Source organism: Gallinula chloropus (assembly GCF_964237585.1).
Source record: "Gallinula chloropus genome assembly, chromosome: 3".
Classification (NCBI taxonomy): Eukaryota; Metazoa; Chordata; class Aves; order Gruiformes; family Rallidae; genus Gallinula; species Gallinula chloropus.
The window spans coordinates 108066076-108082137 of record NC_140087.1 but is presented as its reverse complement, the minus strand read 5'-3'; the positions used below and the strand labels follow the sequence as shown (position 1 = coordinate 108082137).

Here is a 16062-nt window from a genome sequence, read left to right as displayed (position 1 = left end):
AGAAAGCAGAGAAGATTGAAGTGGCAGTGACTGCCAGCTGCCTCAGTATGGCTGCTCTTGTGTTTTTAACACAGCACTTGAGGTGCCACAGAGCCTCATCAATCCCAAACATCTCTGTTTCCCTCCCAAGTGGCACGAGCCTGGGCTCTGTCCTGAGGGGCAGGAGAAGGGAAAGGTAGCTCCCGCTCACCAACAGGAAGGCCGATGCTGAAGAAGCAGAGGGGGAAAAATTAAAAATAAAAATTAAAAAGAAATAAAAAAGACAATTATCTGGTCTCATCATCCTGAATGACAACACTCCCATTCAAAACATACAGATAGTTCTTACTTCAGTCACATTGGGAATTAAAGGAAAGATTGAAAAAATAAAATTCTGGGGTGGGGCAAGATTCCTGACTGGTCCAGTTTGCTCCAGTTCCCGTTCAGTTGCTCTTGGCTCAGAGGTGCTGTTCCCACACCCCAGAACATGCAGCGCTCAGCTCCAGCCCTGCCTCCCGCAATGAACTCTTTCCACATGAAAAGGCCCTGGGTCAAATGCTGGAGCGGGACAGCAAACATTCTTCAAGCGCTGGAAGCCACACTGGGTAGCCCTGATGAGGCAATTGAGACTGGAGCTACAAAAGCCACACTTGGCAGGGCTTCAGCAGTTCTGCAAAAGCACTCTGCTGCCATCAAACCATACAGAAAAATAGAAGAGTCAGGAAAAAATTGTATTTGCCTTTATTACAATATATACTTCTATCCTTGTTGCATTCAGTGGATCAAAATGAGGTGTTAAAATGACTTCAATCATTGCAGTAGCACGTACATATACAGAGTAAATACTGTATATAAATAGCTTTGAAATAATAATCCGTATCTACAAATAAAAACTACCCATCTCCCTCATTCTCCTCCCTCCCCACATTACAGCAGTCACATTTTATCTTCAATGTGAGCATTGCAACCAGTACAGTATTCCTCCTCCCCTCACACGACACAGCTGGAACCGTCTGGTCATCAGCTTCAAGAAAATAAACATTAGTCACTCCTCACTGCTGCACATTCTAGTTTATAAGTATTGTATAAATAGAATATACTGTGATTTAATGTGTCTGCACATTTATGTTAGCCAAATAGTCCTTCCGTAACAGAAACCAGCGTTACACCGCAAGCGAGGTTGGGTTTTTTCTTTCACAGAAAGAGTACAGATTTGTTAACCAATCCCTTTTCCTTCTACATGAAATGACAAAACAGTTTAAATATTATGCATAAAATCGCTCAGCTACCAAGGCAAAATGTCTTACACTCTCTGCAGAAGTATGGTGGTGATTCTAGCGCGTCGACAAACGTGATTTTCCTGTCGTTTCTGTGAGCAGATTTGATAAACATTAGTCATATAAACACACATACGTACTTCAGCCTTCAGCCACGGTACAGCACATCAGCAGCAGGGCGAGAACCTCCCTCAGGAAATGCTGGTTCAAAGGGACCCCTGGAGGTCACCCGTCCCACCTCATGCCTGGAGCAAAGGACTGCCAACACCTGAGCAAGTCAGCCCTGACCCTGCTTAACCACGTCCTGAAAAACTCTGGGCTACAGGTTTTCCAGCTCCTGCAGCTCCTCAGGGTTCCAGTGCTTCCCTACACCTAAGTCTGACGGAATTAAAATGACCACTCATAAACACTATCATGTGGATTGAAATACTAATGGCAACAAACCCCGTATTAGGTAGTTATTAAGTCATAAATAAATACATATAGGCTTTAATTCTGCAGAACTTTCAGGGCCGTCTTTTCTGGTGAAAGCGACCGTGTGCCGTACCTTTGGGAAAAGGGATCTTAAGTGCCCAGAAAGATTAAGAAAAAACAATCTGGCAGCCTCTTAGTTGAAGAGAAGAATCGTTTTGGGTTTATTTTGCATAATAAATGGATTGAGGCAGCCCTTTATCAAAACTGAACCAAAACAGGATGCAGTTAGCAGACTAATCCATTTGTTCAATCATTAATGACAGGTATTAATAGACACTTAAAGGAAAGCATGGCTATATTTAGAGATGTAACCACCTCAGTTTGGCAACCTCTGATCCCCACCGATTGTCTTTCAGAAAATCCATACCACATCTCTCCCAACTAGAAGTAAAAAGATATTTTCCTTTTCTTTAAACTTTCAAGAGAGCATAATCACCCTGGGTGGTGAAACACACATTTCTTCCTCTTTGTGTTTGTCTAATTCTGGTATTTCCAACGTGGGCGCGCACCTTGCCCACAGCAAGGCTTGAAAAGGAAGACTTAGGCAGGGCTCACCACTGCACACGGCAGCTCTGTAAGGATTTCAAGTGTAGTCTTGACTATTGACGGCATGGGGAAATCCTAAATTGGCCCCCTGACATCCCAGATACAATCTGCAGCACTGTGAGTTAGAAAACCCCTACTACAGAATTACCATCCTATGTTTCCATCACTGCAAAAAACAGAGCTTGCTGAAACAAAACAAATGTGATAAGAGCAGCTGTTCCCAAACTCTTGGGTGCTAACTGACCACAATCACATCTTAAAATTTCTCCCGGACCACTCTGCTTTTCTATTATTAAACTCGTAACTGAAAACACCACAAAGCAGCTGCAAAACATGTACCATAGCCTCACAGATCACAAGCTGGCAGAGACCACAGCTTGTGAACCCCTGTTTTCACCATACTGAAATACAATGTACATGGAATCCCATGATGCTTTTCAGTGTTTCAGAGAACAATTACACTTTTAAATATATTTGAAAAGGGGGAGGGGGGAAGAGGTTTTTTTTCTAGCTACAAGCCCATTCATTTGAGGATCATTTGGCATAGAGTCACTGGATGTCTACATTTCAAGTGAAGTACCGCATTGTGCAAAGGCAGACCATTTGGAAATCATTATCAACTGATCTGCAGTATTGCTTTTAGCACATGCAGTTAAGTATTAAGGCAGTCAAAAGCAGGTAGCAAAAACAATATATACAGCTTGTGTCTGGAAAAATAAGGAAAAAAAATATGAAAGAGGTGATTTCATTATCTTTGAAAAGAGTAAATTGCACTAAAAGCATCCATTCTTTACGATGTGAAGCAAAGAGAACCACCTCCATACAGCAAAACCTGAGATGCATCATTCACAAGCATCAAAGTTCACATTTTCGCCAAAATAATGTTTCAAATAAAACTATTCCATTTTGAAAAAATCCTCAGTGTTCTCTTGGCTCAGTAACAACCTTGAAACTCAGCACATTTGGTGGGCAAGATGTCTTTACCGAAAATCATTAACTTCAGGAAGTTACCTACACACACTGGCCTGTTTCCTCCACTGGCACACGTACCTGAATCCAAACAGCCATTCTTGAAGCGTGGTACCTCTCAAATTGAGAAAGACCGCCAGGATCTGTCCACCATCTTTACTTTCTATGTCGATTGCACATCATTTATTTCCTCAGTAAAGTGTTACCACATCAAAGCAGCAGGCTGGACTAAATCAACACAGCTCAATTAGCTTTGATGGTTACACTGACCTACAAAAGCTGAGGATCCAGACCAGTAATTAACACTTAAACAAACAGTCGTTGGTCAAGCAAGGGGAAAGAGGAAGAATCATTTGCTCTTTCAGAGAAAGGAATTTTGACATATGGATTGGAACCCCTGTCGGTGTCACCAGACTCGTGAGGAATGGTTAGCACTGTCAGCAGCTCCCTTACTCACAGGGGTTCTGATGAGATGAAAGACGACTTCAGTGATGCAGAAAAGATACAGAACCACTTTACTACCTTGATGGCATTAAACTGCAACTCCAACATCGCTTTTATTTGATCTTAAACAATGAAACTGTATGGCACAGTTTGAGGAGCTGGACCAAGAGCTAGAAATGAAACTCTTATTCCCGGCAAGACTCCTTCTTGTCATCTGGAAATGTGACTAGTATGAAAAAGCATTTCTACATTTGCTCACAGCAAAAGAATACTATGCTCATATCATCACAGATTCCAGCTGAACTGTCAACAGCAAAAGCCAAGTTGGGTCCTATCAATACAAGCTAACACATTTTTAAGCTGAGGTCAATAGTCTGAAGATGCAGTTAAGATGAGTCTGTATGTACGTCCTGAGTTTCAAAAGGTGGTAGAGGTTCTCTCCAGTAGGTGAACTGACTGTAGGTATCAGAACAAGGGAAGTCTGAAGAATGGCTTCTTTTCAGCAGAGGGAAAATGTGATCTACCACTTCACATAGTCTGACATAGCTGGAAAATAAACAAATAAAAAGAATGCTGAACCAGTTCAGATCTTACTTTGAATTTTCCTGGGTCCCTAGCACTAAAGCTACTCTTACACAGACAACTCATCCTCTTCAAATGAATAAAACCAAACCCGATTTTAGTGCCTAACTTCTAGAGAGGATTCACAGTTCAGATAAGAAATACATTCATTCTAAGCAATGATACTCATAGAGTAAGAAACAGATGCCATTATTTGCCCAAATCACCTGCTCAAATACTCAAGCCTGATTTTGTTTCTCCTTTTCTCTCTGTCGAGGTTCAAGCACCTCCCTGCTCAGTTGATCATTGGTATTTTATACACATATGGCTCCCCTTCAATTAAGGGCATTCTTATAATTACAAAAGGCCATGTCTATTCAGTGCTAGGTGCTACAGTGCCCAAGCATCTCACCGGAAGCCCTCAGTCCTATCTTCAGATGCTTCCTGGCTCTTCCAGATAAGGGCTCCACAAAAACAGTATTTTGAAAAGGCCATGAAAAGGCAGATTGCTTCAGGAAACTGGGCTGTGTCATTTTTATGCAGACTCCATAGGACACTGGTAATTCCTTTACATTATTAAAGTAGATGGAACATAGTCAACTAAATACTAAACAATTTCTTTTTGTCAGTTTAACTGAAGGAAAGTGGAAAATCCATATTTATTCTAATCTTTTTTACACTTTGAAATATTTAAGCAATTTTTCATTAGTAAAATCAAAAGTATCTTTGGGAAACTTGAGTCATAAATTAGAACAGAAAATTAATTTAGACTGTAAGGTAGGTGTTAGGGATACAAGATTACTTACGATGAGATGTTTGTCTTTGCATGCTCTTGTATAAGTTCTCCTTTGGGGTTAACTGTAAATATCCTGTTTAAAGAAACCCCCACCTGCTTGTATGAATAAACATCCTAAACAAATGAGAAAAAGAAAAGAAAAAAAAAAGAAAAAAAAAAGAAAAATCATGATTCTTCCTTTGCACAATAATGTCTATTCCTGCTAGAAAACATTGCACAGAAGAGCATACTTGCACAGTATTAGTATTAAATTTACCAAGCTATTGTGTATCTGAAATTCTCCATCAAGTTACAAACAAGAACAGTGTAAGAAAATGCTCGTGAACCGGACAATTTGCAGCTAGGAAAGTAGTTTGCCACTTTCAGATTAAACTATTGATCAAAATCACGTTCATTTTTTCAGTAACTTCCCTTGGCACAAAAATAACATTCAATAAAAAACTAATTATATTTGGTGTAAAAGCATTGACGCCTTCATATTTCTCTCAGAGAGTATTTCATTTCCTGGGTGTGTTGTACTCAGTGTCTCACAGCAGTGTGTAGGGGTTAAAACATAACTGACATGTAAAACAGTGATTAGTTTGTAAGGACAAGGTCACGAAAGGAAGTCAGAGCAACCGCACCTAAATTAACACTCCTGGAAACATCTGTTACCTCCTGAGCTCAGGTTTGTGCCATACCCATATATTGTCATCATGACAGAGCAAGGGGGAAAGAAGAGAAAGCAAGGAATATCTGCCAAAATAGCAGCAGTGAGTCCCAGCAGGTAATGGAAAATCTGGGAAGTACAATTATAAGCAAGAATTAAGATGTCTGCTGAGAATTTCAAATTTTTAAGAAAAGCAATGAATACTATTCGATCTGTTCTGAAGAAAAGCTTGACAAAAAGCAAAGATGAAAATAACTCCCAGAAGATCCAAGCAAAAACAAGTTTCTATTTTACTAATATAAATCATGGGTTTAGAAGCTGAGGTAGTGAAAAAGTGGGAAGTTAATAAAGATTTTTTGGGGTTTTTTTTTTAAATCTTTAATTTGTAAAGACTGTTGCAAAAAAAAAACCCTTAAGTAACTGAATAGAAGCAAACAGCAGTCACTTCAAGAGTTCAGCATCTTGGCAGTCCATGCACTACCAACATCACTAACATCCGTGAGTACTGAAATTTCACCAAGTTTGTTCTGGGGAAAAAAAGCCAAACAAAAAAACAAAACAAGCTGTGTGGAAAATTGAGAAGGTGCTCATACCCATCTTCACAAAGGCAGTGGCACACCTCACGCCTAACAGCTGCACTCCAGCAGAGATCAGGGGAGCTACCAGTAATTCCTTTAGAGACATTAACTTACTGCTTTACTTGAGATTTTATTCAAGTATGCATGAAAATAAAGGTTTTATTTTATTTCCCCAAAGTTTAAAAAAATGGAACTAGAGGTAGACATCAATCATATTAAAAAACCACAACTGTGTTAAAAAAGTTGTTTCAGAACTGTATATTTAATGGTACCTTGATAATGGAAATTAAGCTGTGTGATGATATAATAGTGTAATTTAGCAACTGGATCATGAGGACCTCCTGTCCTCTCTGACAAAGTGTTTCTCAAAAATGCAATTTGTTAAAAGATGATGTTGAAAAAGTTGCTGCTCATGAGTGTTAGCAACCCTAACAAAAATGTAAGACAAATTTAGATTCAGTCCTGCCAGAAAGGTATGCTGAATCCTCTCAAACATAGCTACAACATCCCTGATTTCAGTACTGAAATAACTTGTCAGGCACCTCTGTCCAACATCGGGGCCCATCCCTGAACGTCCATATTCACCCTGGCAATGCCCAGCATCCATGTTTATACTGATAATTTCCCCATCAATGTTTCTTCTGGGGAATGTGTCACAGGTCCTACAGCACTGAGCAGCTAGGGCTGGAATCCACCATCCTCGGGCACTTCAGTAAGAAGCCTTCAGCTCTACTGGAGTCAGTGGAGCAAAATGGTCACCTAGCACCTGAATTAATTTCTCTCCAGATGTGTCCCACTTTCCTCCACCAACTAAAGAAAGAGGTAATCAGCTGGAGTGTTCTCTGGCTAATCTCACCAGGAAACATAAAGGGTCAAGAAACATTCTCTTAACAGCGAATTGCATGGCCAAGGTACAGGCATATAACTGAGTGGGTCCAGCTTCCAAAACTGGGTAGATAGACCCAAGCTTCATGTCAGTAGTCCTTAGCCATAAGCACCTCACTGGTGCCACCAGGTTTTACTACACCACACACCGTTTTTTACAGGCCCACATGCCTAATTTAGTTAGCATCTAAACTTAGGTGCTCAGTGAAACTGTACACATCTAAATAAGTAGGTTTTCTATATATCACCTTCTGAAAGCTGGATGCTTTCAAAGGTTTTGAGTGAACCACAGCCTCTGTTCTTCCTTAGGCACCTGTAACGATACCTACACTAGTAAACTAAACAGCGTGAGACTTGTAAGTCTCATGACATTGTGTCAGCATTATCAAACTCTTTATACCCTTCCTCTGAAAAAACACCCCCAAAAATCCCAAAACCAAATCTCACAGCAAGAAACAGCCCCCCACAGCCTCACATATACACCATCCTCACTCCCCCCAGTATAACATGCCCCAAGCTAAGATGGCAATCATACACAGCAGTTACCTGAACACTGCTAGCTGCCCCTGTCAAAATAGTCTCTTGGATCATGCTAAGAATTTAAAAGAAGGGATAATCACATGCAAAGGGAATTTAAAAGAAAGGATGACCTCAGGGCTAGGACAGGAGTAAGAAAAGCCTACAGACCAATTATAGAGCCTTCAGATGGGTGATGAAGATCTGTCTTCCCCTCCCCACATCAAACAACATATCACTTTCCCTGCAAAGTATAACTTTTTGATTTCAACGGGACATTCAAGGTCTTTTAAGTGTACTTAGAGTTTGAAGTGTAAGTGCCACCAGTATTAATCTGAAAGACTTTCTGCCAGTCCACAGGTATCTCCCTGATGCTGTATCAGTGTGGATTAAAACAGATCAGTGTTTTCATACAAGTTTAACTGTTAATTTACACAGATATAATACAGTTATTTTGCGGAGATGGAGGAGCGGCATTCTACATTATGAGAACTTTGATGTAGAACCTTTATATTTTCCTTTGTAGAAGGCCTAGTAAAATACTCTTAACTCCAAGCTTCTAGGTTATAACGCAACAGAACCATGAAATAACAGACACCTTTTTGTTCTTTGCAATAGAAATAAATTCAGCTATTACTTACAGCAGGTCTGTTTCCAAAAGCAGCATAAAAGGGTTCTGTGTTAGGGTGAAACAAATTTTTGATGTCTGTCAAACACTGAACTTTAAATTTTTCTGGCTTCTTTTCTATCACCTCCCTGAAATGATAAAAAAGTGAGACTAAGTAAGTACACATGAAATACAACACAAACCATTTTACTTTCATTATTCAACATTTCCACCTAGCTGGATACTCCTACAGAGCCCACACCTTCTCCAATAAATCTTCATTTGGAAATCACAGCATGCACAAAGACAAAATAGCATTCCCAAGCTTTCATAATGGGCACAGTAAATAAAATCTCTGAAACAAGGGAATTTCTCTTGAAACCTATGTTGTAAAGATGGCTATTGAGGAAGGATGGTTGATTACAGGGAGTAGCTGCTAAATAAAGCCTTATGAGACATAAATTGCCATCAAGTAAACTGCTTCCTGAGATCTGCAGAATGATTCATAGATTATATTAGCCTTCAACGTGTGTAGCTTTTTTATTACTATTATTTTTAAAAGGATTGCAATTACCATATGTGCTAGGAGCACCTCATTTCTACAGTCAGTTTTCTCCATCACTGCTAAGTAGCAAAAGTTAAAGAATAAAGAAATCTTTTATTTCTCTTCAGTTGCTCCTTATGGAATATAGAATTCATTAATGAACAAAGGAGTTCTCATCTCTGGGCAAAAGCCCTTCCACAACAGCTTCTCTTGGCAAAGAGACTGAACAGGTGGCGAGTCTGGAGTTCCCATAACATGGGAAGATGCCAGCATGACACAAAAGTGCTTAAGAAGCTCAGAATCCCACATCCTAGCACCAACACATATGTCAAGGAAGATGTGAACAGTACAGAAGCTTCATCAGTGTACTACAGCCCTTTGGAACAGCAGCTCCATGTATAAACCAATGTCTGAGAACATGCAAAAGGGGAATAAAGTCATCTCTCCTCAGTCTCACATAGACCTGATCTCAGAGCCCTCAAAACCACAATAATTAAATCTGTGGGTAACAACACAGTAATTTATTACCCACACATCACAGCAGTTACCACAGTGTACACTGAAAGATGGGCATTGTTTAGTCTACATAAGATACCAAAAAGAGTATCGCTTTAAATGTATTTCTAGATATAAGGAGTGCAAGGTAACAGTAAAATAATAAATGCAGTGAAAGTGTAATCAGTCTAAGAAGTGTGCTGTAACACTTCCATGGTCTCTTATATTTAGAACACGACTGGTTAAGACAGCCTGTAGCATGTCACTCAATCAGGAGAACATCTGAACAACCTGCCATTAAAAATTCTAATGAAATATATCCTGTCACAGCAGCTTTTAACTGCTGAAAATATTTTCAGTAATCACTTGACATGTCTCATTGAATTAGAAGAATGTATGATATTCATAATCTGTGCTATTATTACCCACTTCTTACAGTTGAACACCTAGAAAGAACAAGGTGCTGGAACAGAGAGGTAGTGGATTCCCCGTCCCTGGAGGTGTTCAAGGCCAGGTTGGATGGGACCCTGGGCAGCCTTGTGTAGATCCAGGCCTGGAGGTTGGTGTCCCTGCCCATGGCAGGGGGGTTGGAGCTCTATGATCCTTGGGGTCCCTTCCAACCCAGACCATTCTATGATTCTATGATTCTATGATTCTATGATTCTATGAACAACACTGTCCACACAGAATACCACAGCACAGTCAGAAGTATCAAAAATTCATATCATTTTCAAATTAATTTCTTCAAAACCACAAAGTAATATTCTTCCACGAAAAATATTCCAATCACAAGTGAAGAGAACAGTGATTGTTATTAAAACGTTCACATTGTTCCCATAGCTAAATATTAACCCATCGTGTTCAACACATGAAGTCAACAGGCAGCACCTATCGGTAAACAACACACACATGTTTACTGAGACATGCCTGAGAGATAAACCAAGCAGCATGACCATCTGTTGCATTTTGGTCTCTCTTTAACAAAATTTCTTAATTACATTTTGCACTGATGGATAAGAAAATGCTGAGAATTAATTCTCCACCAACCTCCAAGTTTCTTTCTGCATAAGAAGTGGAACTGCAGTACCTGTGAAAAGCTGAGAATAAGCTGCTGGGACTCAGCAGCACCGGCCCTTGAGGCAGCACAGTCCCTCGCTCGTTCACCCAGTGCAAGTACCCTCTGGTCATGCCTGCCATTCCAATAGCTCGTGCTGAGCAATACAAAAATTTATATCCATTTCTGTGAACAGAAATAAAAGAAGTTACTGAAAAATAAAGCTGGTGTATTGACATTAATAATTTTGTGGGTATATTTCTACATGAATCAAATCATAACTGTTAAACAGACATATGTTTAAGCTACACTTATTTAAATTGAATAAAAACGTTTGTGCCAGAACCTTGATTAACTAAAATCTGCCTAGCTCCACTGCAGTTAGTGATTTAAACATAAAGAGGGCTCATTTATCTCTGGTCTTCTCATGGCTTATGACTCCTTATGGTTTTCTATCTGCCCCTGCATAGTGGCACCATACTCCTTAGAATTAACCAAAATTATATCTGCTAAGAGGCAAACACCTGGCATAACGCAGACAATGCTGTAGTAGTCTTTGCTGTATTAGGACTGTTGTACTCCTGCCTCTTGGGCCTCTGCATAAAACGACTACTCTATCTGCAGCAGTAACATATTTCTTCAAGTCAGAGCAAATCTGAACTTCGAAGCACAGCATGAGAAGTAATCTTTGACTTGACACTGAAATCCTGGCAGAAGAAGTCACAGGTTACCTTTGGTTCTGTTCTCAACAGAACAGAGTCCAATGATGTTAGTTGAACTTTATAGCAATTTACTTTGCAAGTCTTATGAAGAAATACGTATTCAGTGCACGCCTGGTCATTAAATCTAACTATTGAATATTTATATGCTGTTCAGCTGTAATATCTAGCCACTACATAATTAACTCGGTAATTTGAAAAACAACATGACTCAAATCTATTTTTTCCCCTATGTTTATGATCACCAAAGCCCTAACAATTGACAGTGCTGGCAGGCATAGAAATAACAACTGCAATTAAAAAAATTAATTAACATTTTCACCAAATGCAATGCAGAGGTTATACACAGAACTAAAGACTGCTCAGCATGTGAATTCCCAGGATGTCCTGTCTTTTCTGTGACCACATTTGTCTATACAGAATAAAAGCACAGATAAGTGTCTCTGGTATAATTTAGATTCCATCATCCATAATTTATAATTCACAATATGTGTAAAACAAAAAGAAAAAAAGAAACCTTAGCATAACCCTAGTACACAGAACAAATCAGATTAACTAAGAGGACAGTCATGATGTGTACCAGATGCTTTTCAAACATTTATGGTAATTCAAATGTATAAGAACAGTTGGATTCAATGTAATGAAAGAAAATTTGCATGTTCTGTGTCAAACAGAAATCTCAACCTCAACAGACAGCAATCAGTAATCCTTCTTGTAAAGGATCTGATATGTTAAAATCAGATACTTTATCTGATTCCATTCAGACACCAATCAGTTTTTCTCCTCATTTCCTTTTTCTCTCATTTGCTGGTCACAAAACTCTCTGCCTTTGATCCTCCAGTGTACACAATGGCTTCACTACACTGCAAAATACATGCAGGACTCAAACATACACCTGTACTTGTACACTAGCCTCACTCACCTAGAGGCATTCCCACACATCACCCCATGCAAGTCCATAAAGTCTTGATAGTTTTTCTCCTGTTTATATTCATCAGTAGAAATATCCTTTTTTTTTTTTTTAATACATTCTTCTAGGTCATACCAGAATATTCTCCCTGTTAATGACATGAACTGATCTAAAGTACAGCTGATCTATCATTGCCCAGTATTTCTTCAATAGCTAATGGAAAAAATAGTTCTTCTAAAACATCGTTAGATCTCAGGTATAATGAGCTACTTTTTGAAGATGCCTGTCTTCCTTTCACAGATTACACAGAGTCTACAAACCACAAGTAAACATGATGAATCAAGGTCCTTCCACCCACAGTGGCACAGAAGGTATTTATTGCTGTGGACCAACAGGCACCAGTGTAGGTCAATTACTAAGCTATAATTGTAATATCTCACACTGGTGTTGCCAGGTAAAAGCCTGTTTCCCAGGCTCTTCCCAGCACAAGTCTTACTGACTTTTCAATGTCTTTAAAATGCACTTAAAGCAATCTTAATCACCTACTCTCAAAATCAACAAAAACTTTTAAGACCGATCATTCCTAACTTTTCGACTTAACAATGGAACAACAAATATTTATATACAGAAATAACAAAATAAATTTCATCGTCATCAGGAGTAAGGATCATGATCTATGCCTTTGAAGCTCATCACTATTTATAAAACAAATAAACAGCAGTGAGTATCCAAAATGGATCCGCTTCTGTGCAATGTAAGACATTGTACTGTGCTTTAAGGGTGAGATTTGCCTTGCCTGGCTAAAAGGCTAATGTTTAGACAGCTCAAGTCTAAGATGTTTCTCTGAACTCCCTTTCTACACACTGGAAAGAGAGGGAACTTCCCCAAACAGATTCATCCCATGTGTTTTACATGCCATACCTGCATGTATCTAAGCAAGTCAAGTTTGGCAACAACTTCTTTACCTACAGCAACCACCCTGGGCTAAAGAGTCCTTATGCCTTTCACCATCTCCTCAACAAGGAGAGCAGGGAAGGTGTATTAGCATCTTCTGACTTAATGCTGCTGCAACTCCGTTGGCAAAAAAGTTCCACTTGCTGCAACAGCACAAGTCAGTTTTTGGAACTGGCTGTAGCTATTGGTATTAGGACAGTTGGAAGTGCAATCACTAGCTGTTGGTAAGAGGCTTTTGCTTTTGATACCACAAAGTAGGTTTTGCTCTGGCTATCACACAGATGTTCACACTGAGAAAGCACAACTGAAGTGATGAGATACTGATGAGTTTGTCAGCCTTAGATGTGAAGAGAAGCCTAGAGAAATTTTAATTTTTATGTGCAAATGTACAAACAAAACCAAGCCACAGATGCACGAGCAGATTTACTGAATACTCACTGGCTCACTTTATGGTACAACTTTGCAATCCCTTGGTGTGTCCAGTCTTTGCCAAGAGTTGGCAAAATGTGGCCTAAAGTATCTGACCTGAATGAAGGAAAAATAATATAATTAAACTGAGAAAAACCCAGTACTTGTAATAACAGTTGAGGCTAATAAAAAGCCCACTAACTGAGTTGGCTAGCAGCAAAGTAAAACAAAGTTTTCTGTAAGGTACTGATTGTGATCAGAAAAGGAGGATTTTATTCCTGTTTCTTTTGAGACAGACTGACTTGTCCATCCTTGGCCATGTTGTTTCAATTACTCTTGTGCCCCAGGACCTGTCTTCATGGATAAGTTCATGACCCCTAAGGTAACATGGAAGTTACAGCACAGAGGCTATGAATCAGACCTGTGTAGTAAGCTGGCAGGCACTAAGCATACTTTTTGAGGTTTACATTAAAAATTTTCTAAATAAACCAAATCTACCCATAAGGGAAGTTTATGGGAAATTGCAAACATAAGTCACATTCAAGCTTAACTCAAACTAACATCTCCACATAAAGCTGGCAGTGGGTCACACACAAAGTATCATGAAACAGTTATATTGGTCTCAATGTATTTCCTTCTTCATATTAGAGAAAAGTATTTACACTGTAATACCACCTAAATATTCAAACAAAAGAGCACCTCACTTGACTAAGCATTATACAGATACACAGAAAGAAATTCTCACCCTGAATATCTTGAAAACATTGGGCAGTGGCTTAGGATGGATTTGCAATGGTGTTGTAAGGTGAAACGATGCACTAACTCTGGTAAGCCCAATGGCAGAGAGAACAGATCCTATTTACTTTATTGAGACTTAAGAAAATAAAGCAGGGCTGCATATTAACTTATGTTGGCACCTCAAAAAAAAAGTTTGCCTTATAATTAATAAATCACTGGGAAGAAAAGAGTTTCAGTTTGAATCAAGTATTTTAGTTGTCTCAAGGTTTCTCTTGTAAATTAGTTTTCCTTGTTCTTTATTCCAATTAGATATAACTAAATTTAATTTTAAAAGATCAAAAGACAATGCTTATATTTTTATTAAGTTTTTCCCTTCTCCACACACAATTGTTTCCCCAACATTAAACAAGTAAAAATCAGTGAATCATTCTGGTCATTCCAAAATTACAGGGTTTGCCAAAGTACTAATCTGAAACTTTCAATCAAATTCTAATTCTGACATTAATTTTGGACTCTTGTCTTCTAAATAAGAATGCCTGTCAGTGGAGTGCCCCAGTAATGCCTTTTAAAGTAGAATTCACGTATTTCTTCTTTTTAATGTAGCCAGTGTATTTCATAAGCATGATCTAGAAAAAAGGTCATGATATTTGCAGAAGGTCTTCCAATACTACTGTAAATACTATCATTAAACAACAGTAAGTGGCAAATAATGGGCCCATATGGAGTATGTCTTTATTAAATTAAGAATTTAGCTAATGATTACTGAATTGTTTGTTTCTTTCTTATCTGGCTTTCCAAGACACATGCCATCCCCCCAACACAGTAGAGTATGATGATTCTGTGACTCAAAATTCCCTATAAATTACTTTTTCCTTTAGTTCCAGAGGACAACTTGCCTTGGTAGACAGTCTTTCCCTGTTCATGAACTCACCGTGTGATTGTTCCATCAATGTCAGAAATAATGACTTTATCATCCCAATTCCATAGGTAAATCGTGCCTTCACAGCGGCAAGTGCCTTGATACTGTGTTGTCACACTAAAGGTCACATCATTGGGGCCATTCTTCAGCTTTAAGCTTTTCTGCAAGACATTAACAGTGAGATAATCAATCGAGCATGTGAAACACACACAGATCAAACAAAAAGCCACTGATGGTCATTGCCTTGGCCACACTGAATCTTACTGCTTTCAGCACAGCTATTGTCTAAACAATGATAGCAGAGGTTTGCCCTGTGTGATGTACATTAGGCATTGATTTATAAAGCAGAACAAAAATCAAATAAAAAATTAAATCTGTTCACGGTCAGAAAGATAAGAAAATAAAAATAATCCCCCAAAATTCACATAAACAGTAACAAAATGTGGAATAAGAGCTGCCTGAGGGTTTTCCATTCTCAGGTATAGATACATATGAAGAGAGAAGTATGAGTAACAAGGAGTTCTGTGAGATCTAAATAAAAGTGTTTATATGGGGATTAGTGTTCTATGATATTACATCTCCCTCTGACAATAACCCACTTCTCATACCATATGACCTATTACCCCTCAGTCTCTCCAAGATTTCCTTAACTCTTCCACTTCCCTGCCCTTTGGTCCCACTGTCTCCTGTGTCACTTAGTGACACACTGGGCAAGAGACTTCTGAGTTGATTCTATTTGTGGACCTAACTGTTTTCATAAAGTCTGCAGAAGTTTAATACTTTAAGTGTCTCTTTTTTTTTTTTAAACTTGTATTTCACTGCAATTTTTCAATTAGTTAAAAACTGAAAGGTAGTTGGGGACGCAGAACAGCTGATGGGTAACTGATGAGTCTCATCCACTATTTCATCAAGAAACCGATCTAAAAGTAGTTTTAGCTTCAGCAAATTTCTACAAGGTTTCTGAATCTGAAAAGTATTAATGTATTTGTGTAAACTTTGCTTTCTGATTGCTATAGAGAATTGCCAACACACCCCATCTG

At 38.8% G+C, this 16062-nt stretch overlaps 1 protein-coding gene across 1 annotated transcript in view; it reads right to left on the bottom strand.

Annotated features, from left to right (window-relative positions):
- Nucleotides 1–720: 720 nt before the first annotated feature.
- LPIN1 (lipin 1) overlaps nucleotides 721–16062 on the bottom strand; it is a 48819-nt gene continuing 33477 nt past the window's right edge. The window contains exons 16-21 of the mRNA XM_084260943.1: nucleotides 15035–15183; nucleotides 13396–13482; nucleotides 10408–10560; nucleotides 8316–8430; nucleotides 5057–5160; nucleotides 721–4235 (exon numbers count right to left, since the gene is read on the bottom strand). Coding sequence (XP_084117069.1) covers nucleotides 4076–4235; nucleotides 5057–5160; nucleotides 8316–8430; nucleotides 10408–10560; nucleotides 13396–13482; nucleotides 15035–15183 — 768 coding nt within the window. The 3' untranslated portion in view covers nucleotides 721–4075. The remainder of the gene's footprint in view (nucleotides 4236–5056; nucleotides 5161–8315; nucleotides 8431–10407; nucleotides 10561–13395; nucleotides 13483–15034; nucleotides 15184–16062) is intronic.